Source organism: Homarus americanus, unplaced genomic scaffold, assembly GCF_018991925.1.
Source record: "Homarus americanus isolate GMGI-L3 unplaced genomic scaffold, GMGI_Hamer_2.0 scaffold15945, whole genome shotgun sequence".
Classification (NCBI taxonomy): Eukaryota; Metazoa; Arthropoda; class Malacostraca; order Decapoda; family Nephropidae; genus Homarus; species Homarus americanus.
The window spans coordinates 194,910-216,515 of record NW_024725940.1 but is presented as its reverse complement, the minus strand read 5'-3'; the positions used below and the strand labels follow the sequence as shown (position 1 = coordinate 216,515).

Below are 21,606 nucleotides of genomic sequence, written 5' to 3'. Positions count from 1 at the left end.
ACACTCACATCTCCATATCATCCACGCCTTCTTAAGACCGTCTCGACCTCTCCACGCCTAGAGTATCGGGAGCTCGTCCTGGAGGTAGGTGTACTGCCACGCCCGCACGCCTACACACACGCCCATGTCTGATTTATATTCTTACACCCGCACGCCCATGTCTTGAATGCCACTGACCCTAGACATAAGTGTGGGTGCTCATGTTTATCGTATGACTGAATGACGAAGCAAAAACAATACTCTGATTATTTTTTTTAATTTCTTCTTTGTTTTCTTAATTTCACCTTTAGTTCAAATATGTCTTACCTAAAAAAAAATACTTTATCTCTGTACCAATAAGTAATGGCTTTAACACCACAATGGTTTTAACACCACAATGGCTTTAACACCACAATGGCTTTAACACCACAATGGCTTTAACACCACAATGGCTTTAACACCACAATGGCTTTAATACTTACAAAATCACTTAATAAAAAAAATCTAAGTACTTAATGGAACCTGACAAAAGTTATTTCCCGCGCAACGTTCTGCACATCTTCGAGTCCCGGATGAAAACAATAACAAGAGATTATTTTCATGTTTATTCTATTATTGATGTATTAATGAGGAGTGAGAGATGAGAGACATATGAAGTGATAGATTTATAGATTATCGAAGTTAATAGGCAGAAAAGACGATGAGATAAAATAAGAAATTTTACATATATACAAAAAAAAAACCACCCAATTATTTATGACAAAAACAAAAAACAAAAACACAACGAGATGTATAGATTACCACCTCAGCTGCCAGATAAAATGTAAAGAAAAAACCCCCCAGACATATAAACAAACTGACGCAACAGAAAAGAGAGAGATAGATAGATAGATAAACAGGTGAGCATCTGGCATCCTCCCCCTCCCTCTGCCCCGCCCCCCTCCTAACCAGCCAGGCCACCACGGTTGACTTACCTGGGTGACGGCCCACGCTGCGACACCTCATGTAAACTGACCTACCCAACTTGGTGGATAGATTAGTTCTCTTGCCAGGCCCATCCCCTCCCGCCTCCCTCTCCCTTCCCCCTCCCCCTTCCCCCTCCCCCCCCTTGTGTGTTGAGGGTATCGTGCGCGCTCACCGTTTGTACGACGTCTGTTATAGGATGTGTGTGATCCATGGCTGATTGGGTTTGACTGGATTTTAAAGGATAGGAGGATAGGGGTGGTGGTGGGTGAGTGGGTGGGTGGGTGGGTGGTGGGTGGGTGGGTGATTTAGTGAACTGGATGATTGAGGGTTTATTTAGGTGATTAGACAGTAAACCAGTTTGTTTTAAGAAGATTGGGAGGCGAAAAATTAGGGGGTTGAGAGTTGAATGATTGATTTGAAATGGTTTGAGGAGAGAAAGGAGGAGAAGGAGAGAATGAGGAAGGAGGAAGGGAGAGGAGAATGAGGGAAGGAGGAAGGGAGAGAATGAGGGAAGGAGGAGGGAGAGGAATGAGGGAAGGAGGAAGGGAGAAGGAGGGGAAGGAGGAAGGGAGATGTAGGGGCAAGGTAGTCAGGGAGGGAGGGGAGAAGGAGGGAGGGAGCATGTGTAGGTTGCGGAGTAGAGGGGAGGAGAGAAAGAGAGGAATGAGGGGACTTGAGGGGAAAAACGGAGGGGGAAAGAAGAGAGGGGGAAAAACAGAAAGAAGGAAGGGGTAGGAGGGAGGAAGGAAGTGTAGGTTGAGGAGAGAGGGAGAGCAGGGGGGGGGAGTGGGATGGAGAGAGGAGGCAGGGGAGGGGGAGGGAGCAATGGGGAAGAAAGGAACTGGAGGGAAGGAGGGAGGAGGGAGTGGGGGCAAGATAGAAGTGAAAGCAAAAGGAAGGAAGGAGGGAGGAGTGAGGGGCAGGAAGGGAGGGAGGGGAGTGAGGGCAGAAAGGAGGGAGGGAGGGATAGGCACAGGCTTTAGCAGGAACAAAAAATTAATAGGGTCGGACATGCAGTTCCTCTGATGGTTATCTACTCTCGTGTTTTCCTCCACTTCACGTCACACACTGGGGGCGGCGGCGGCCCTCTCATGTCCACACCCTACGCCCGCGCCCACACCCTATGCCCGCGCCCACACCCTAAGCCCGCGCTCACACCCTAAGCCCGCGCTCACACTCCCATGCCACCCTACACCGGCGCCCACCCTACACCCCTTACATCCTATGTCAACCCTACACCCCGCCCCACACATCCTACGTCTACCCCTACACCCACGCCCACACATCTCGTCTACCCCTACACCCCACGCCCACCCCCCGCCAATCTCTACCCCGCCCACATCCCTACGTCTACCCCTACACCCATAATCTCACCCACGCCCACACCCACGTCCTTCACCCCGCCCACACATCCCTGTCCCCGCCCCATAATCTCTACACCCCACGCCCACCCACGCCAACCCCTAAGACCACGCCCACATCCCACACGCACTTCGATAATGATTCTTGAAATATTTTGGCGAGGTGATTCTTGAAAAATTTGGGCTCGTCAATTAAAATATTTGGCGATATGATCTACAGTGAGTTTGGCGAAGAAAGAAAGGAGAAAGTTGATAGAGTGATAAAGATAGGGAGAAAGTGAGGACAGGTGAGAAGAGAAAGAGAAGAGGGGGAGAGAGAAAGAGGAGACGATAAAGAAGTAAAATAATAGAAGAGAAAAATCGAGAGAAGTGAGGAAGGAGAGAGGGAAGGAGACAGGTGAAGAAGGAGAGTGAGAAAGAGAGACAAGGGAGTGAGAGAGAGAGAGAGAGGTGAGGTGAGGGAGACAGTAGGTATCTCTTGAGCAATCAGCAGGTAAGATAGTGATCAGGGGCTTCACCTCAGCCAGCCAGGTGCACCCTGCTAATTTGAGGGTCCTCGTGAGATTTAATAAACTACTGTGAGAGGCACGACGGTATATACCTTAACACCATAATGGATACTACTACTACTACTGTCACTACTACTACTACTACTACTACTACAAATACAGTCGCCGCCACTACACCCCGAGCCATTAATCCTATGCTCCTCAACCTGTAGTGTCATTATATTGGTTCATCGCCACGGAGGCACGCACGCCATTACACAGGGCTCCGAGTCACAAACTATAGTACGTTAATAATTTCCCTTAAACATAGATAAGATAATTTGTTTAATTGACTCCCTTACGTTACGATATTAAGATGAATTCACAAATGTTCGTAAGTTAAATTTTCCTCCTAACTTATGATTTAAGAACAAATTTATCTGACTCACTTATGCTATCGTAAAATAAAAATCGCAGGTTCTAAAGATGGATTCCAAATTGCAACGAGACTCTACTGTAATAATGCATTTAGTTAGGGGTGGGTGGGTCTAATGAAAAAGTGAGAATTTTGGGTTTAGTTCTGACGGTGACATGAGTCTGGAGAACGTTCGCCAGGCGTCCGTCGACAACCTTTGAGCTAATCATGAAAAATCTGTCCACAAACAATAAATTTAGAAATAAACTGACCACTGTGTGTGTGTGTGTATACGCGACGTTAACAGTACATCTGACAGTGTTGTGTGGACGATGTGTTTATGTATGTAACGTTGTGTGTGTACATGGCAGGATATGCACGCGTGGGGTATACACTAAATGTGTGTATGTACGCCTGTGTGTGTGTCCTAGCGGTTTGTTTTTGTTGTGGTTGTAAGTACTAGTGTTGTTGTTGTTTATCGTGGCGGTGGTGACAGTGGGTATGTAGGTAGGGGCTAGGTAGGAGTGAGTAGGCGAGGGGGAGGGAGGGTGGACGGGTAGGTAGAGACAGTTTGTTTACATAAGCTGCTCAGCTGTTCTCGCTCTCGCCTCTTCGCCCGCGCTGCCACCATAACAAAGATCTCCACTCCTCAGGAATCCTCCAAGATGTGTAACTCAATTTTTTCTCCTTCGTAATTGAGGGATTGGAGTAGGAGTGTGTCTAAACGAGTAGGAGTGTGTCTAAGCGAGTAGGGGTGTGTCTAAACGAGTAGGGGTGTGTCTAAACGAGTAGGAGTGTGTCTAAGCGAGTATGAGTGTGTCTAAACGAGTAGGAGTGTGTCTAAACGAGTAGGAGTGTGTCTAAACGAGTAGGAGTGTGTCTAAAGAGGTTTTAACGAGGAGTGTGTATAAAGATGTCTAAACGAGTAGGAGTGTGTCTAAACGAGTAGGAATGTGTCAAAAGCGAGTACGGGTGTGTCTAAAGAGGTTTAACGTGTAGGGAGTGTCTAAAGATGTCTAAACGAGTAGGAGTGTGTCTAAAGATGTCTAAACGAGTAGGAGTGTCTAAAGATGTCTAAAATGAGTAGAGTGTGTCTAAAGGTGTCTAAACGAGAGGAGTGTGTCAAAGGTGTCTAAACGACGTGTGTCTGAACGAAAAGGCGTGTTCAAACAAGTAGGAGTGTGTCTAAAGGTGTCTAAACGAGTAGGAGGTCTAAAGATGTCTAAACGAGTAGGAGTGTATCTAAAGGTGTCTAAACGAGTAGGAGTGTGTCTAAAGATGTCTAAACGAGTAAGGAGTGTATCTAAAGGTGTCTAAACAAGTAAGGCGTGTGTCTAAAGATGCTCAAACGAGTAGGGTGTGTCTAAAGATGTCTAAACGAGTAAGGAGTGTGTGTCTAAAGGTGTCTAAACGAGTAAGGCGGTGTCTAAAAGGTGTCGAAAAGAGAAATAAAAGTCCATGATCCAAGGGAGAAATTGATGATACCCTGCGGTATTATCCCCTCATGCTACCCCCTACCCCCCAACCAACAACAAGGTAGAGTCTTCAGAGCAATAACGCTGACATTTGACGCTTTGTTTATATCGAAGATGAGGAAAACGATGATGCGTGTTATTCATCTATCTATCTATCTATTTTGTCTATTTATTAATTTGGGGAGGGTGGGGTGGGGGATATCTATGACCCAATGAGAATCCTGACTAAATACCAATAAAGTACCTGAAGTTAAATATTTTTTTTCTTCTCGTAAATGAGGATAAAGGAACACGTCTTAATGGCTTACTTTAAGATATAGCTAGGGGGGGGGAAGGGAGGGGGGTAAAAATGGCGTCAAAATTACCCCGAGACTCTACCCAAACCATAAGCCGTGTTTTCTCATCGCCTCCGGTAACTTAAGGGGGAAATTGATCGATTAATCTTACGATGTTTGGATCATGTGTGTGTGTGTAGAATCTTCCCTCCCTTATATATCCCTTAGTTCCCTTAGATGTGTCCCTTTTTTCCTTTAAATTACCCCTAGATAGGTCCTTTTCTCCCTTAGTTACCCCTTAGCTCCTTTAGATATGTCCCCTTTTCCCCTTACACCCCTATAGACACACCCATTCTACCTTAATATACGCCCTTTTATCCTAAGACACACCCCCTTCACCCTTAGACACACCCCTTTTACCATTAGACACACCCCTTTAACCCTTAGACACACCCCTTTAACCCTTAGATACGCCCCTTTCACCCTTGGATACCCCCTGACTCACCCAAGAAGATAATATCAGAGAGAAAGTGGAAGAGAAGAGAAGAAAGAAAGGAGGAGGAGGAGAGAGAGGAGGTGGGAGGGAGCTAGAGAGAGGAGAAGGGAGAAGGGAAGGAAGAAGAAGAGAGAAGAAGAATGAAGAAGAGAAAGGGGAGGGAGTGGGGAGGGAAGAAGGAAAGGGGGAGGGAGGGGGGAAATGAAGGGAAGGAAGAAGAGAAAAGGGAGGGAAGAAGGAAAAGGGGAGGGAGAGGTGAAGAAGTGAGAAGGGAGGGAGAGGGGAGGCAGGGCCTGGAATGTACCCAGATCAGTATCAAGAGAAAATCCTACTCACACTTGACCAATCATACTCCGGCCCTCCTGCCTCAACCTACCTGGAGGAGAAGGAGAAGAAGAAGAAGAAGAAGAAGAAGAAAGGGAAAATAGAAGGATGAAACAAGGAAGAAGAACAAGAGGAGAAACCAGGAGAGGAAGATAAAGAAATATACACAGGATTGACGTGTGTAAACAGTAAGCAAGTCAAGATGGCTGTAGATCACCATAACATCTTTAACACGAACTAATAATGAAAATAATAGTGGTCATTATCTCATATGAACGCCAGTGTTGAGAGAAATAAGGCGAACGTTCGTCTGGCGTTAAGACTTGGAGTAAGACCGCTATGTTAGGAAGAAAAAACCGAGCGAATGTATAAGCTTGGTGTTAAACGTGGCCACTGCTATTTTATAGAAGAAGAGAGGCGAATATTTTATCTGGCGTTACTAAGTGCTCGTGCTGGTGTTGATGTAAAAGGTACTGGTATACGACAACGCCGCCGCTCGATATAGTTCTCATACGTCGCCACGGTTCAAAATATTCCTCCAAGATGTTGCTAAGAAAACACATCTTTATGGTAGAGTCTCAGTGAAAATTCGACACCATTTCAACAACCGAGTTAGATACATCCTGTGGTCCCCAGTTAAAGAAATATCCACTTAGGAACTTTTGTGAATCCTGGACTAAGATCCTCACAAGTTCGTCAGGTTAATTATCTCTGTAAGTGAAGGCGAGTCAGCACATCCACCTGGCCCACGGTGGCGTCAATATTGCGCAAAGACTCTACCTTAACTAATTGTGTCCTCTTGCCATTACCCGAGGATCAAGAACCACTGAAAATCCATCTTTGTCTCTTAAGCGAATCAGTTAAATGCGTTATGTAAGGGCAAAAAATACCTTACTTTACTCTGAGAATCCAACTTTATATAGCAACTTAAAGGGAATTAGACGCGTTTAAGAGGTGGTTGTGAGGCTGGGTGGTGCGGGGTGACCCTGGCCTGGCCGTCTTAAGACTGATTGACAGGTCGACCCAACCCCGCCACCTTGGTTTGTCTTAACAGCTCCGCCGCCACAAGGTCAATGTTTGAACTCCTGTTGTGTTTTTTCCCTCCTTCGAGAACCAAGCAAACAGAAGCGGTGCAAACAGACGGAAACGGAACAAACAGAAAGTGTGGGGAGGTAGAAAACAACGGAGTAATAGAAGGAGAAGATGGAGAAGGATGAGGAGGAGGAGGGAGGAAAAGTTATAAAGGAGATGGCTTGATCTTCCTTTGTTTTTGCAGCGGTGTTGTGGGACGGGATGGGAGGATTCCAACCCGACAAGCGCAACAGGTCTCGTCATCTGATCTTCCGCCTTTATCCCCGAACAGAATCTCCCCTACCTCTCCTCTTGCGCTTCACCAGATTCTCTTCCCTTATAGGTCAGTTTCTCTCGAGCCCTTTGTTGATGTTTTGTTTACTTCGTCCGTAATGGCGGCAGAGGAGACGAGCGTAAACATATAATTCATTTTGAGCTCCGGTCGTCGGTAATTTTTGGCGGGGGAAAAAAAAAGAGACGGGACGTATCGTTTATATTAATTTAATTTTTATCTTATCGGCAATTACGGATATGTGCATTATTCTATCTCTTTATATATTTTAATGGAGGGGGGGAAACGAACGTATATATATCTATTTATTTTACGCCATTGCTTTCGTTGTTGATAAAGACAAAACGAACGTAAGTCTAATATTAAAACCTTACTTTATTATGAAAAACGCGTGGAAATATATGAACGATTTTATTGTTATTTTATTCGTCAGCGATAATGATGATGATGGGAGACGAGCGTATTATTTATTGAGTGATTATACCGTAAAGGCGGGAAAGCAATCATTGACAATAACAATAATCGCGATAATCAATGAATTATTACGATTATATGAAAACAAATAATAACTTTGTCTTGATAACATTGACCTAAGGGAAAGATTAGAGTAATATCTGAGACGTGAATGTCTTGATATTTATTAAGGAAAAGATTAGAACAATAATTGAAATGGATCTAGACAGCGTAATTACAGCCCCCTTCACCCCCCCCCCCCGACACCCACACCCACCCCCCCACACCCACACCCACGTTACCTTTATTATCTTAAGACGATTACCTTCAGGAATTAACTTACAGGAGTTATTAATATTCTTATTATCAGTTGACAACCGCCTTGACAAGAGGAGGAGGATGGGGAAGGAGGAGAAGAGGAAGAGAATGAGGAAGAAAAAAAGAGGAGGAAGGAGTAAGAGGAGGAGGAGGAAGAAGAGGAGGCGAATAAGACTAACGAATATGGAAAAAAGCGAAAAGATGGAGAGAAAGTTGAAAGGGGTGAAAGGGGGAAATGGAGTAGAGAGAGAGAGAGAGAGAGAGAGAGAGAGAGAGAGAGAGAGAGAGAGAGAGAGAGAGTGGCTGCTGCTGGATCAGAGACACGCGTGACAATGAGGACGCCCCGTGGATTATAATCGCCGCTCTATTTATTACCCAGGGCGCCGGGATTACTGGGATTTATTGGGGGGTGTTGTGGGATTACTCCGGGGTGTGGCGCGGCGCTCAGATTATCCGGGGGGTATTACCGTGTGATGGAGTGGGACACGCCCCCTGACATACATACCCTCCCTCTCCTCCCTGACACCCCCCTGATACACTGTTCTTCCCCCTTCCTTACCCTCTTGATGTTAACCTTTTCCTTACCTTTACACACACACACACACACACACACACACACACACACACACACACACACACACACACACACACCCTCTCCCTACATCCCTCAACCTCCTGCCTCCTCCCACTCACACACCCTCCCTCCCACCCTCCCTTAGCACGTACCTAACCCATTACCCTCTCACCCCTACCACCCATTATTCTTCCCTTCTTATCGTTCCTCCCTTTATACCCACTTACCCACACTCCCATTTCCACATCCCCTCACCCCACACACACACACACTCCCTTCCCTACCAACTCTCTATCCCCCCCCTCCACACCTGAGCGGAAGTCACCTGGTGTTAATTAGTGTTACCTGTAATGATCCCAAGTTATTACTGGTGAGTTGAGAATTGATGTTGTGTGGGGGGCCTCCAGGTGTGTGTGTGTGTGTGTGTGTGTTTGAGAATATGTATTAATTTGTGTGTATGTATTTTTTTGGTATAATTAGGTATGTATTCAGATTCTGGGTGTATTTATATCTATGTGTCTATGTATTATGTGTTAATGTGTATTCATAGATGTGTATTTGTTTATGTTTGTGAGTTCTGTTGATTGTTCTCCTTGAAAGGTGTGTCTCCAGAGTATGTCCCTGTCTCTCGCACTCACCACTCACGCACTCTCTCTCTCTCTCTCCTTTCCGCAGATGCATGGTTACGGGGCAGAGATGTGCGCCGCAGCCGAGCTTCTGGGGTCGCAGCCGCAGTCTCAGTCGCAGATGCACCAGCAACAGCAGCCACATCAGCCACAACACCCACACGGGGACTCCAAGTACGACACTGGACCCTTCGACGACTCGGTCCACAGCGATTCCTACGTGTCGTACCTTGAATCTGACGACTCCATGACGGCCCCGTTAAGCACGACCACCAGCCCCTGATGGTTGAGTTCCAGGGTAGTCGTCACAGTGTAATCGAGTCGTCGAGGGTTTAGTGTCATCGTCGTCAGTGTCGTCGTCGTCGTGGGAAGTCGTCATCATCATCGTCATCCATCTTCATCCAACACGAACGACCACATCGACCACCACTACTACTACAATGTCGTGGTCTTCTTATATGGCTCAGAGTTGGTGCTGGTATAGCTGATGGTGGTAGTGGTGGTGGTGATGGTGGTAGTGGTGGTAACGGTGGTAGTGGTGGTGACGGTGGTAATGGTGGTAGTGGTTTTGGTGGTGACAGCGGCGGCGTTCGACAGTTTGGGTTTTTTTTACAAAAGAAACAAACTAATTAATTACGAAATATTAATGAACCTTGGACCCAGTGGTAAATAAAAGAGTCTCCTCCTCACCCGGTTAATGCCAAGAAGAAACAACACGTCGGACATCAACACTTACAAAAAGTCCCGTTAAAGGAGAGCCGGACTTTCACAGATCCCGTTATAGAGATCTGGTCTTTGACACGTCCGGTTATGGAGGTATACTGTGTAGGAGTGTTCGGATAGTCGTTCGAAAAGAAAAGGACTTTTCTCCCTGGCCCGTCTGTGGAGATCCGAACAGGTGTATGAAAATCGAACTCCTCCTCCTCCTTCTCCTCCTACTAAGTGTCCGAACTGTGGAAAATCTGGACATCGAGAGTGTCCAACTGTGGAGACGATAATGGACACTCGTATAGGCTAAATGTTTATAAATAATAATAAAAAAAAACTTTACTGAAGCACAAAAGCACAACTCAAGAGACACAGTGTTGACAAACTTTCCAGATACACAAAAAAACAAACAAAAAAAGTAAAAAAAAAATAAAATAAACAGATATTAAACGATCACTCATCATCATCATCTCAAAATGTCTTTAAGAAAATATAATTAAAAAAAACTACATATAAAAACTGCATAATTTTTTTTTCTGTGTTACAAAAACAAAAACAATTATGGTGTCCGATTTTTTTTTTTATCGACTTATAAACTTTATCCTTGGACATGATAAACAATAGATCATTTTTATTTATTTCACCAATTGGCCATCACCCCCCCCCCCACCACCCTAATTTCTACAAACTTACCTGCATGATGTTCAGGTGTGTTTGAGGAGGGGGAGGTGTGTGTATGGGGTCAAGGTCAAAGGTCAAATAAGGACTGCCGATCTTCACTCACTCGATGTAGGAATGTTAATAATAATAAATAATAATTAATAATATAAAAAAAATAGTTCCATGTATGATATTAAAAAAAAAGATAACAGCCCCCCCCTCCTTCCTCCTTTTTTATTTTTTTGGTGTGTTCATTAATGTATATTTCAACCGTGTGTGTCTGTCTGTCTGTTAGCTGCTACCTGGTCTTAAACCCTTTCACCTGGGGGCATTATTCTCTCTCTCTTTCTTTTTTTCTCTTTCTATCTCACACACACACACACACACTCTCTCTCTCTCACTACCATTATTGTTTTCCCAGATAAATCCTCTCAAATCCAGCCCACATATTTCTACCTAATCTCTCTCTCTCTCTCTCTCTCTCTCTCTCTTGTACATAAAACCCACATCGATAGATACAACAAAAGAATCTGTCTACCAATGTGATTTTTATTCCCCTAAAAGTCCTTCTGAATCGAACCCAAATTGATTTTCTACTGTTATTTCAAGTCACAAACTACGCGGAATTATATTTACGGTTTGTGATGTGTCTGTAGGTCTGTCTGTCTGTCTGTCTGTCAGTCGAGTGATGATCCAACCAGAGCTTCTTGAACAGATTATTATTATTATTATTATCATTATTTTTTTTTTTTTTTGAGCTTAGCTTTAATTGTTCTGCGTCGGTTGTGAGTGTTGTCTCTATATGCTTTTTATCTATCCACTTTCTTCTTCTTCTATTCTTCTATCCTCTTCTTTTTTCTGTTTTCTCCCATTATTACATATTTTTTTTCTTTTTCTCTCTTCTTCTCGTTTTCTGTTCTCCTGTCAATCTATTTTCTATCTTTACCCTCTTCTCGTTTTCTCTTTTCTTTACTCCATTTTCTATCTTTCCCTTCTTCTCGTTTTCTCTTCTCCTTCTCTCCATTTTCTCTTCCTCTATTCTCATTTCCTCTAATATTCCTCATATCCGTTTTCTATGGTTCATAATCCTTCCCCTTCCGTCTTACTTTTGTTCCCTCTTCCATATCTTCCTCTATCTTTATCTCTATTCCTCCTCTTTTCTTCTTCCTCCTCCACCTCTTCTTACTACTCCTTCTTCTCTTCCTTCTTCTTCTGTCGTCATCTCTACTATCCCCTCCTTCCTCCCCCTCCTCCTCCTACTTTTATTCTTCCTCCTCTCCTCCATCTTCTTCCCCTTCTTTCTCTTCCTCCTCCACCTCCGAGCTCCTGTGTTCAATACGACGAGTGTTCAGTAGTGTACGTGTGTGAAAGCGAACTACCAATAAACTGTTTTCTCTCTATTGTGGAATATTTTTATTAATCCCAAATAAAAACATCTTTAATATACCTTCAGGTGAATTATTTTATCAATGCAGCTTTATAATACTTACGGTATTTACCTTAGTGTTAGAATTTTGTCACTTTCACTTTGTGCTGAGGTAAGTTTTAAATACTTTCGAAATATTTTTTTTGGGTATAGATAAATAATAAAATAGTAAAAAATAAATGAAAATGACAGACTAGAGAGAGAAAATAATAATAATAATGATAAACCCAATAATAATAATAATAATAACACCAATAACGAACAATAATAACAATAAAAACAACAACAATAACAAAAGAAAACAACAACAATAAAACGAGTCTCCTTCCATCTGTGACAATAGACTAGAGGTGAATGAAGAACCAAGACTCTACACAGCACACCTTGACAACATCCAACACCTCAAGCATTTACCTAACATACACACACACACACGTCCAAGGCAACGATGCTCGAGGGGAGAGGGGATGGGAGGGGTAAGGAGAGGGGATAGGAGGGGTAGGGAGAGGGGATAGGAGGTGGTGGGGGGGTATTTACCTATCTTAATTACAAAACAAATAAAAAGGTTTACCTATTTATGCCGTAAAAAATTTAATGGTTTCTTTACAGCGTTAAGACTGGGGTGCTTATTATTATTCGTGTTTTTCTCTCCTTTTGATAGATGTCAGTTTAATCTAATGTATATAAAACAATTGAGTGGAAAATAGTGGATAATTTGAAGTGAATGAGTGTGTGTGTTTAAGTCTGTGTGTGTGTGTGTGTGTTTAAGTGTGCGTGTGTGTATTTAAGTGTGTGTGTGTGTGTGTCATCAATGAGATATAAACAGTAAAAATAATCTGACTTTGGAATGAGTTGATTAGCTCTTAGTCTTCCTTCCTTCCTTCTTTCAATTAGCTCACTGTCTATAACTGAGTCATCCGCTGTAATTTTATCCCTTGGCGTAATGCTGTCACTTCCTTCATTAATCCATCTATAATTAAAGATGATGAGAGATATAATGTGTATCAAGAGATTATTGAGGATTTAACGTCATTTAAATCCGTTTGACGTGAGAGATACAATGAGATGAGATACATTCCCTATAAGTTACACTGAGATGAGAGACATTCCCTATAAGTTACACTGAGATGAGAGACATTCCCTATAAGTTACACTGAGATGAGACACATTCCCTATAAGTTACACTGAGATGAGACACACTCCCTATAAGTTACACTGAGATGAGACACATTCCCTATAAGTTACACTGAGATGAGACACATTCCCTATAAGTTACACTGAGATGAGACACATTCCCTATAAGTTACACTGAGATGAGACACGTTCCCTATAAGTTACACTGAGATGAGACACATTCCCTATAAATTACACTGAGATGAGACACATTCCCTATAAGTACCACTGAGATGAGAGACATTCCCTATAAGTTACACTGAGATGAGACACATTCCACTTATTATTGTGTCACCATGATCAGTGCAGCACACACACACACACACATACACACACACACACACACACACACACACACACACAGATTCACAAAGAGTCTCCCAGGTAAGGAAGGCTCAACAGGTGACACCAAACTCTCCCTTCACACACACACACAGCAACACTCCCTACCTGTGTTTGTCATCAGATCATCTTAAACAACACAGTGTTCTTCAGTATACACAACCAGATGATTATTTAACACATTAATACTCGATGAATGAAAAATAAAAACAATTATATATATTTTCATAGGAAATAGTTTTAAAATTGAGTAAAAAATTATAAAATTAAGAATATATAAAAAAATATGAAGACCAGAAGTTAACATAATAAACAAAAAACTAGTAAATTAAATAAACTAATTAATTACTTACGTGAAAGAAAGGTAAAGGTTAAAAGAAAAAAATATATTGAGAATTAAAAAAAAAGAATTATTTATTGTTCTTTATTTATTTATCTTCACTACTTAGGTAATTTTTTTCAGAAGATAATTAAAAAAAAAGAGTTAGGTTAAAGACTTTTGTGTTATTGGATGATGGATGTTAGTTACTTGGTGGGGAAGGTCACGGTAGGTTAAGGTAGGTCAGCCTGTAGTGAGTAAATCATGAGCCGTCGTTTACTGTTATTACATGGCCAGAGTCGACCTGTAGGTTAGGTTAGGTTAGGTCAAGTTAGAAATAATTCCCTTTTTTCATATGTGCATGTGCAACAGTAACATTAAATAAATAAATATATATATATATATATATATATATATATATATATATATATATATATATATATATATATATATATATATATATATATATATATAATTCCGGTATTTTTCGTCATAAAACACATTAGGATCTACTCTACTTAGTATAATAGACTTAAGGCTTTACAATAACACCGAATCACAGCAAATATTATGTTAACATTATTTTAACCTCCATAATAGACGCCACTCAACATTATTAACTCCATCATCAGGTTAATTAATAAGTAGTTTTATATACATATATAATTTCGGGTGGAAAAAAATATACTTCTGACGTATCACCCAAATTAATCTACCATTAAGGTAATTGGTTTCATATTTTTTCCACATTTGTTTTTTTTGTGAGGGGTACAGTTAAACTCGGATTATATACATTAGGGTATATAGGTATGTTAATTATTATGTATTAGGTAATTAAGACTCAATATAGCCTTATTAACTGCCTAAATTAACAGAGTATTTTATAATATATCCATAAAGTCCCTCCTATAAGACTCATTAACTATCCAATTATACTATTTTATATATAATGCCCAGGAATTAACTGCTATAAGACCACCACACTGGGGCATATAATGTGATATAAAATGACTAGCCCCTATAAGAACGATATAGAGGTAGGCTGTTTTATAGGCCTAAGCGAGAGAGAGAGTGGACTTATAGACAGACAGACAAGGAAAATGTAAATAAGATAACAAGAAAAATTACAATAACAAACAGCAAAAACAACAAGAATATAGAAAAATAATAATAATAATAATAATAATAATAATAATAATAAAAAGAAGAAAATTAAGAAGAACAAGAAGGAAAAGAATAAGAATAAGAAGAACAAGAAACGAACAAGAGGAAGAAGAATAACGTTAAATGAAAAGGGAAAACAAAAGACAATTACAATAGAAGGAGGAGGAGGAGGAGGAGGAGAAGAGAGAGAGGGAAGGAGGAGAGTAAGAAGAGGGAGAAGGATAACAGAGGGAATTAAGACACAGGAGTGAAGGAGCATAACAAAGGGAAGGAGGAAGGTCAGAGAGAGACAATGAAGAGGAACAGATGGAAGGGAAATACAAAGGGAGGAATAGGGTAGATTAAGGAGAGGAGGGAGGTAGGAAGAATGGAGGAGGGGAAGGAGAGATAACTTCTCTTTCTCCATCATTTCCTTCTCCTCCTTCACCTCTTCTTCCTTCTTCATCTCCCCTCCTTCTCCTCCACCTCCCATTTTTCCTCCTTCTACACCATCTCTTCCTCCCCATCTCCTCTTCCTCCTTCCCATCTTCCCTCCTCCTTCTCCATCTCCTCCTTCACTTCCTTCCCCTGTTGTAGAGCCTCGGCTAGGGATTACATTTTGCAGTTTACATAAGATTTTCCCACCTTGGGGATTACCAGTGGGAGGGAAGGGGAGGGGAGGGGAAGTAAGGAAGGATGGAAAAGGTAGGAGGAAAGGATGTGGGAAAGGAGAGATTAAGGTGGGGGGGGAGGGAGGGAAGGGAGGGTAAATGAGGAGGAATGGGGAGAGGAGGGAAGGTAAGAAGGGGAGAGGAGGGGAGGTTAGGAGGGGAGAGAAGGAAAGAGAAGATAAGTAGGGAAAATGAAGGATGATGAAGACAAGGGAAAGAGGAATTACCTGGTTGAGTTATAACAGGTAAACAGATAACAGGTAACAGATACAAACATTATTACAGTTACAGGTACAAGAACACTTATTAATACAGGTACAGCTAAACATCACCTAACCCCGGTATAACAAAAATATAGATCCATTAAGTTAAAACGAAAAGCAACGAAAAAAACAAAAACATTCTTATAACATGTTAGTTCTCTCTACATCTGTACAATTTAACAATATTAACACGTTCCGAATAGTAATCTCCTTGTAATGTTAAAATATTTTATATGTTACTTGTATTATTTGTTTATCTATGTAATATGTTAATATATGCTATTATATGTAAAATGGCAGTATATATATAAAGACATTACTTAATAACATCTGAATATGTATATCGATATGTGAACATAAAACATACAGGGTGTTCCGTAAATACCTTTCATAACTCAGGGTTGTGTATTCCTGAGACATAAATAAAGATAAATGACTAAATAACTAAGTTGTCAATTATCAATAGTTTCAGAGTTACAACACATGACAGGTTTGGTAGTAATGTGATGAAACCTGCTGTCACCTGAAATAAATCTCCTTGATTTCTACCTGTAGGGTCACATAAAGAGCAAGGTGTATATTACAGAGGTCCCAAGCCGTGAGGAATTGTGGCGCCGTGTGTAGGCCAGTGTGACAACATTCGTAACACCTCTGGGGTCATTAGGGTCATATATGATGGTGTATGTATTATATTAATTTGTTACTATACGGTTAAATACATCCAAATATACACTTATCATAACAAGTAATCATACATCATACATCAATCATTCTTAAAGTGTCGTAATCATGTGAAGAAAAAAAAACATTCGAAGGGTATAATTATTATCAGAACCTCTTGAGAAACTTTCTAATTTAGAATGAAGAGTTGCTGGAGGGCTCTACAAACAGCTCATTCCTGGGATCATTTAAGGTGTTGTGGCATTCTTGGAGAGAGAGAGAGAGAGAGAGAGAGAGAGAGAGAGAGAGGAGACAGACAGGGAGACAGACAGGGAGACAGACAGACAAATAATTTAACCACAACACAGCTAAAAGATCCACCAATAGTACGATAAATAAGTCTCATTATAAACGCTGCCGGACGTACGATAAGTTCATTAAATACACTGCCGGACGTACGATAAGTTCATTATATACACTGCCGGACGTACGATAAGTTCATTAAATACACTGCCGGACGTACGATAAGTTCATTAAATACACTGCCGGCCGTACGATAAGTTCATTAAATACACTGCCGGACGTACGATAAGTCTCATTATACACGTTGCCGGATGTACGATAAATAAGTCTCATTATACACACTGCCGGATGGAAGATAAAAATACCCTCGTTGTCTACGCTGCCGGACGTACGATCAACACTACATTAAATTCTACCATACTCAACTGCTGGGTAACTTAATTGTTAATATAAACATAAACATCTTTGGATCAGCTTTTAACCATTTATGTTCTCCATTACTTAACGTTTTATCATTATTAAAACAAACAAAACAAAATGTCAATACTAAAGTCAATTTTCTTTCTCTCTCTCTCTGTATGTATATTTTCCCTTTTCATTATCATACATGTTTCTTAAATTACCTTTGATGACGTAGAATAATTAATGTTTCTCTTGATACATAAACAATTTACGATTTTGTTATTCAATATATCACACATTTTTAACCTTAATTGCGTATTTATATATATATATATATATATATTTTTTTTTTCTGTAACTAAATCTCTCCAATTATCTTTTAGTTAATACTTGTGTTTAATACTTTATTGTAGAGATTAATTAAAGTCTCGTGTCTGAAAAGAAAAAAAAACAGACGCTTGGTGTTTGTTTTGACGCATTTAGCCATTTTTCTTTTGTGTGTGTGTGTGTGTGAGAGAGTGTGTGTGTGTGTGTGTGTGTGTGTGTGTGTGTGTGTGTGTGTGTGTGAGTTCTCTGACTAAAAGGAGAGGGAGTAAAAATAAGGTTTTTAATTTACTAAATAAATCTAATTTTTTATTTAATTTTTTGAGACCTGACCCCCTTTGACCTGAAAAGCCTTCCTCTGAATACACTTCTAATCCCTCCCCCCTCCTCCTCCTCTTCCAAGAACCACCCCCCCCCCGAACCATGACCATTATCTACGACATTTAACAGAATTATCTCTTGTTGTTGTGGTGATTATCGTAGACGTGAGCTAAATTATCAGATTAATTACTGTTATATAAATGAAAAGTTATCCAATGATATAACTAATTTTTACACTGTTGAGGTTAGGTTAGGTTAGGTTAGGTTAGCTGGGGTGTCTTGATTATATTACTGTTAGTTAATATTTGTGTCTCCATTTCTTCCCTCTTGGATTAATCTGATTTTGACATAATTTTTAAATGGACTTTTTGTAACCATTTATTCAACACACCTGTGATTAGTGTTCACAGTCTTGCTACTCACCTGTCATACACTTACCACACACCTGTTATATCTGCCACGTACCCCACACGCGCCACACACTTACCACATACCTGTCGCACACCTGATACACACCTACCACACACTTATCATACCCACCACACCCCTTCCACACCTACCACACATGCGTCACACATTCACCACAGACCTATCACACACCTGTTACACATCTGCCACACACCTGTTGGGTAGACTGGACTGCTAGAGGGTTATATCAATTGCAAGTTGCAGAGGTCAGTTGCAAGAGTCAATAGAAAGGGTTGGGTTAGGTGAGACAATTGCAACACAGAGCGAAGGATGGGTAGGTTGAGACGTAGGTAGAGGTAGGCTGGGTGTAGGCCAAGGCTGCAACAGGAGCAGGCTGAGGTGTAGGTTGGGTAGGTGGGCGTGGCGGGTGTAAGTCAAGCCTCGTGTGTGGAAGCCGCCGGGTCGGGTCGGGTGACGGTCGGGCCACCTGATACCCGACCCGACCCGCCGCTGTCGTCCCGATCATCTCCGCCACCTGACATCACAATCACCCCCCTCCCCCCATACCCCACCTCATTGTACCCCACCTCACCCTCACCTCGCCCCACCATACTCCTACACCGACGACCCTCATCACGGGGCGGCCTCTTGAAACCCCGCCCCGTGACAGCCTTGTGACACCCGCGTGACATCGTTCTCGTGACACCTACGTAACGTCCTTTCATCACCACCTCCGTGACATCACTAACATTACCAACACTACCACCACTATCATTACCACATCCACCATCACCACCACCACTATTACTAACTATACTAGCACCATAACCACCACTATGAACACAACCACAACAACTACCAGCCCTACCACCACCATCACCATACACCATCCTACTACAACTACAACTAACACCATCACTATCACAACCACTAAAACCTCATAATCGCCTCGTCAATAACTCAACTTCAGAACAACAGAACACCGTCCCCGTTGCTACCGTTGTACGCGTCTGTTGCCACTAAATATGTGAATAATGTACACTAGACTTTTTAAAGGGGATAACTCGAACAAATTCACCCAAACAGTACATATCACTACTACCTGTGTTTTGATCTGTTAACAGGTAAACGGATATAGACGATCACGTGAAGGTTTGGTTGGGTTAGGTTAGGTTAGATTAGTTTATGTTTGGTTAAGTTAGGTTATGGTGTTTTAATTATCAAGGGAAATTAGCTGGGGTGCCTAATCTTCACGTGATGCTATATATATTAATATTTTTTTATCTTGTTTCATTTCAATGTTAATTAAACCACATTACTTTTACAGGTGAGAGAAATAAAACACACCTGTGATTTATTTTCAACGTTTTTTGTTATGTTTTAATTTAGTGAACACGATGGTTTAACTGTTTGTGTATGATGACTGAAACCCTAGTGTATGATGACAAACCTTCGAATATGATGTTGTAACCCCTAGAATAAGATAACCCTTTGAGAATGATGATTTAACCTCTTGAGTACGATGACTTAACCCCTTGAGTATGATAACTTAACCCCTTGAGTACGATGACTTAACCCCTTGAGTATGATAACTTAACCCCTTGAGTATGATAACTTAACCTCTTGAGTATGATTAATTTAACCCCTTGAGTATGACTATTTATCCCCTTTAGTACAATGACTTGATCTATTGAGTACATCTTAATCCTTGAGTACAATGGGACTCTTAATCAAGGGGTTAATAGTATAATAATTTATCTCATGAATAAAATAATAGTTTTTCAAAGGAATTTTCTTATATATTACTTAACTATTTAATTACCTCATTAGAAAGATCATTCACCCCCCCCCCAAAAAAAAAGTTTTATATCATTTCAGTCTATTGTTTCAAACTACTCTTTCCAACCTAACTTAACCATACGCAACGCAACCTAACCTAACCCAACCCTTAAGGAAGCGCTCGGGTGTTTAATCTTTACATGAAATAACCTGGGGTGTCTAATCTTCAGTTGGTCTCATTTCACGAACTATAAACATAACACTCCAGGTAACACAATGGCTACCAGTTAATTAACCCTTTGAGGTTTACCTGTGGCGCTTCTCCTCTATGACTCCATTCACAAACTACAAAGTAAAGAAAAATACAATATTTTTGTTTCTTAATTATTCATAATATTTTACTAGTTGTTGTTACAATACGTCTGGTGATTTAAAGATCAGGCAGGGGTCGCAAGTGTAAATAAACAAACACGTTGTTGACATTCTGATAGATTATAAAAATCGTATTTACACCCGTGAGAGTTTGAGTGTGTGTGTGTGTGTGTGTGTGTGTGTGTGTGTGTGTGTGTGTGTGTGTCCCTCAACCTCCCTCAGTAAGAGTCGTCATGTCAGTCAATTCCTGAAACCAGATTATTGTCTCCTAGCCTCTCCTTACTCCTCACCCTCCCTCCCTCACCCCCATCATACACCTCTCCCTCCCTCCTCACCCCATCATACACCTCACCCTCCTCCGTCACCCCCATCATACACCCCATCCTCCTCCCTCACCCCCATCATACACCCTCCTCCCTCCCTCCCTCACCCCCACCATACACCTCACCCTCCTCCCTCCCTCACCCCCATCATACACCTCACCCCTCCCTCCCCGCCCCCATCAGCACACCTCACCTCCTCCTCCCTCACCCCTTATATCATACACCTCACCCCTCCCTCCGTCACCCCCCATCATACACCTCACCCTCCCTCCCTCACCCCCACCACACCCTGAGTTAACGAGCTCTTTGGCCCAGTATTAAGAACTAAATAATCCAAGAAGACCGGACACCTCGCTAACTGCACTGGTTAAAGATTTTCCCGGAACACGCTGGAGAGTCCCTATTGTTCCTGGGTAGGTAGTGGTCAATGTCGTATAGAAACCTCGACCATAGCTTCAGGTGGCAGTATCCGTGGCTTTATCCCCTCCTTCAGGTAGGTCACTCACCACCTATATGATAAAAGTTCCTCATTAACCTCATTATCCTCGTCTGTTTCATTCCTGTACATACAAGGGCCTCTAGTGTTATGTGTGTGGTCACCCCGGCGATTACTTGTACAGGAACACAGGAGAGCCAAGAGTTGTAGCAGATCACCTGAAGACTCTCAACCTCACCTATATCACCTGAGCATTAAGGATCCTACCGATAACCTAACCTAACCTGGTCATGTCCTTCACTCTCTTATTTTTATCCTTATTCATCCTTCCCATTGTTATTGTTTTATCATCTTCTTCTCTCCTTCCTTTTCTTCCTTCCCTCCTTCCCGTCCTCTTACCTTCCTTTTCTTCCTTCCCTCCCTATACCTCTCATCTCCTACCCTCCCTCACCCCTCCATT

The 21,606-nt window shown here is 41.7% G+C and overlaps 1 protein-coding gene across 1 annotated transcript in view; it reads left to right on the top strand.

Moving 5' to 3' along the window:
* The window catches only part of LOC121865319 (insulin gene enhancer protein ISL-1-like), a 39,544-nt gene extending 29,236 nt beyond the window's left edge, over positions 1-10,308 (top strand). Inside the window, exon 8 of the mRNA XM_042364658.1 lies at positions 9,163-10,308. Coding sequence (XP_042220592.1) covers positions 9,163-9,396 — 234 coding nt within the window. The 3' untranslated portion in view covers positions 9,397-10,308. The remainder of the gene's footprint in view (positions 1-9,162) is intronic.
* Positions 10,309-21,606: the final 11,298 nt, after the last annotated feature.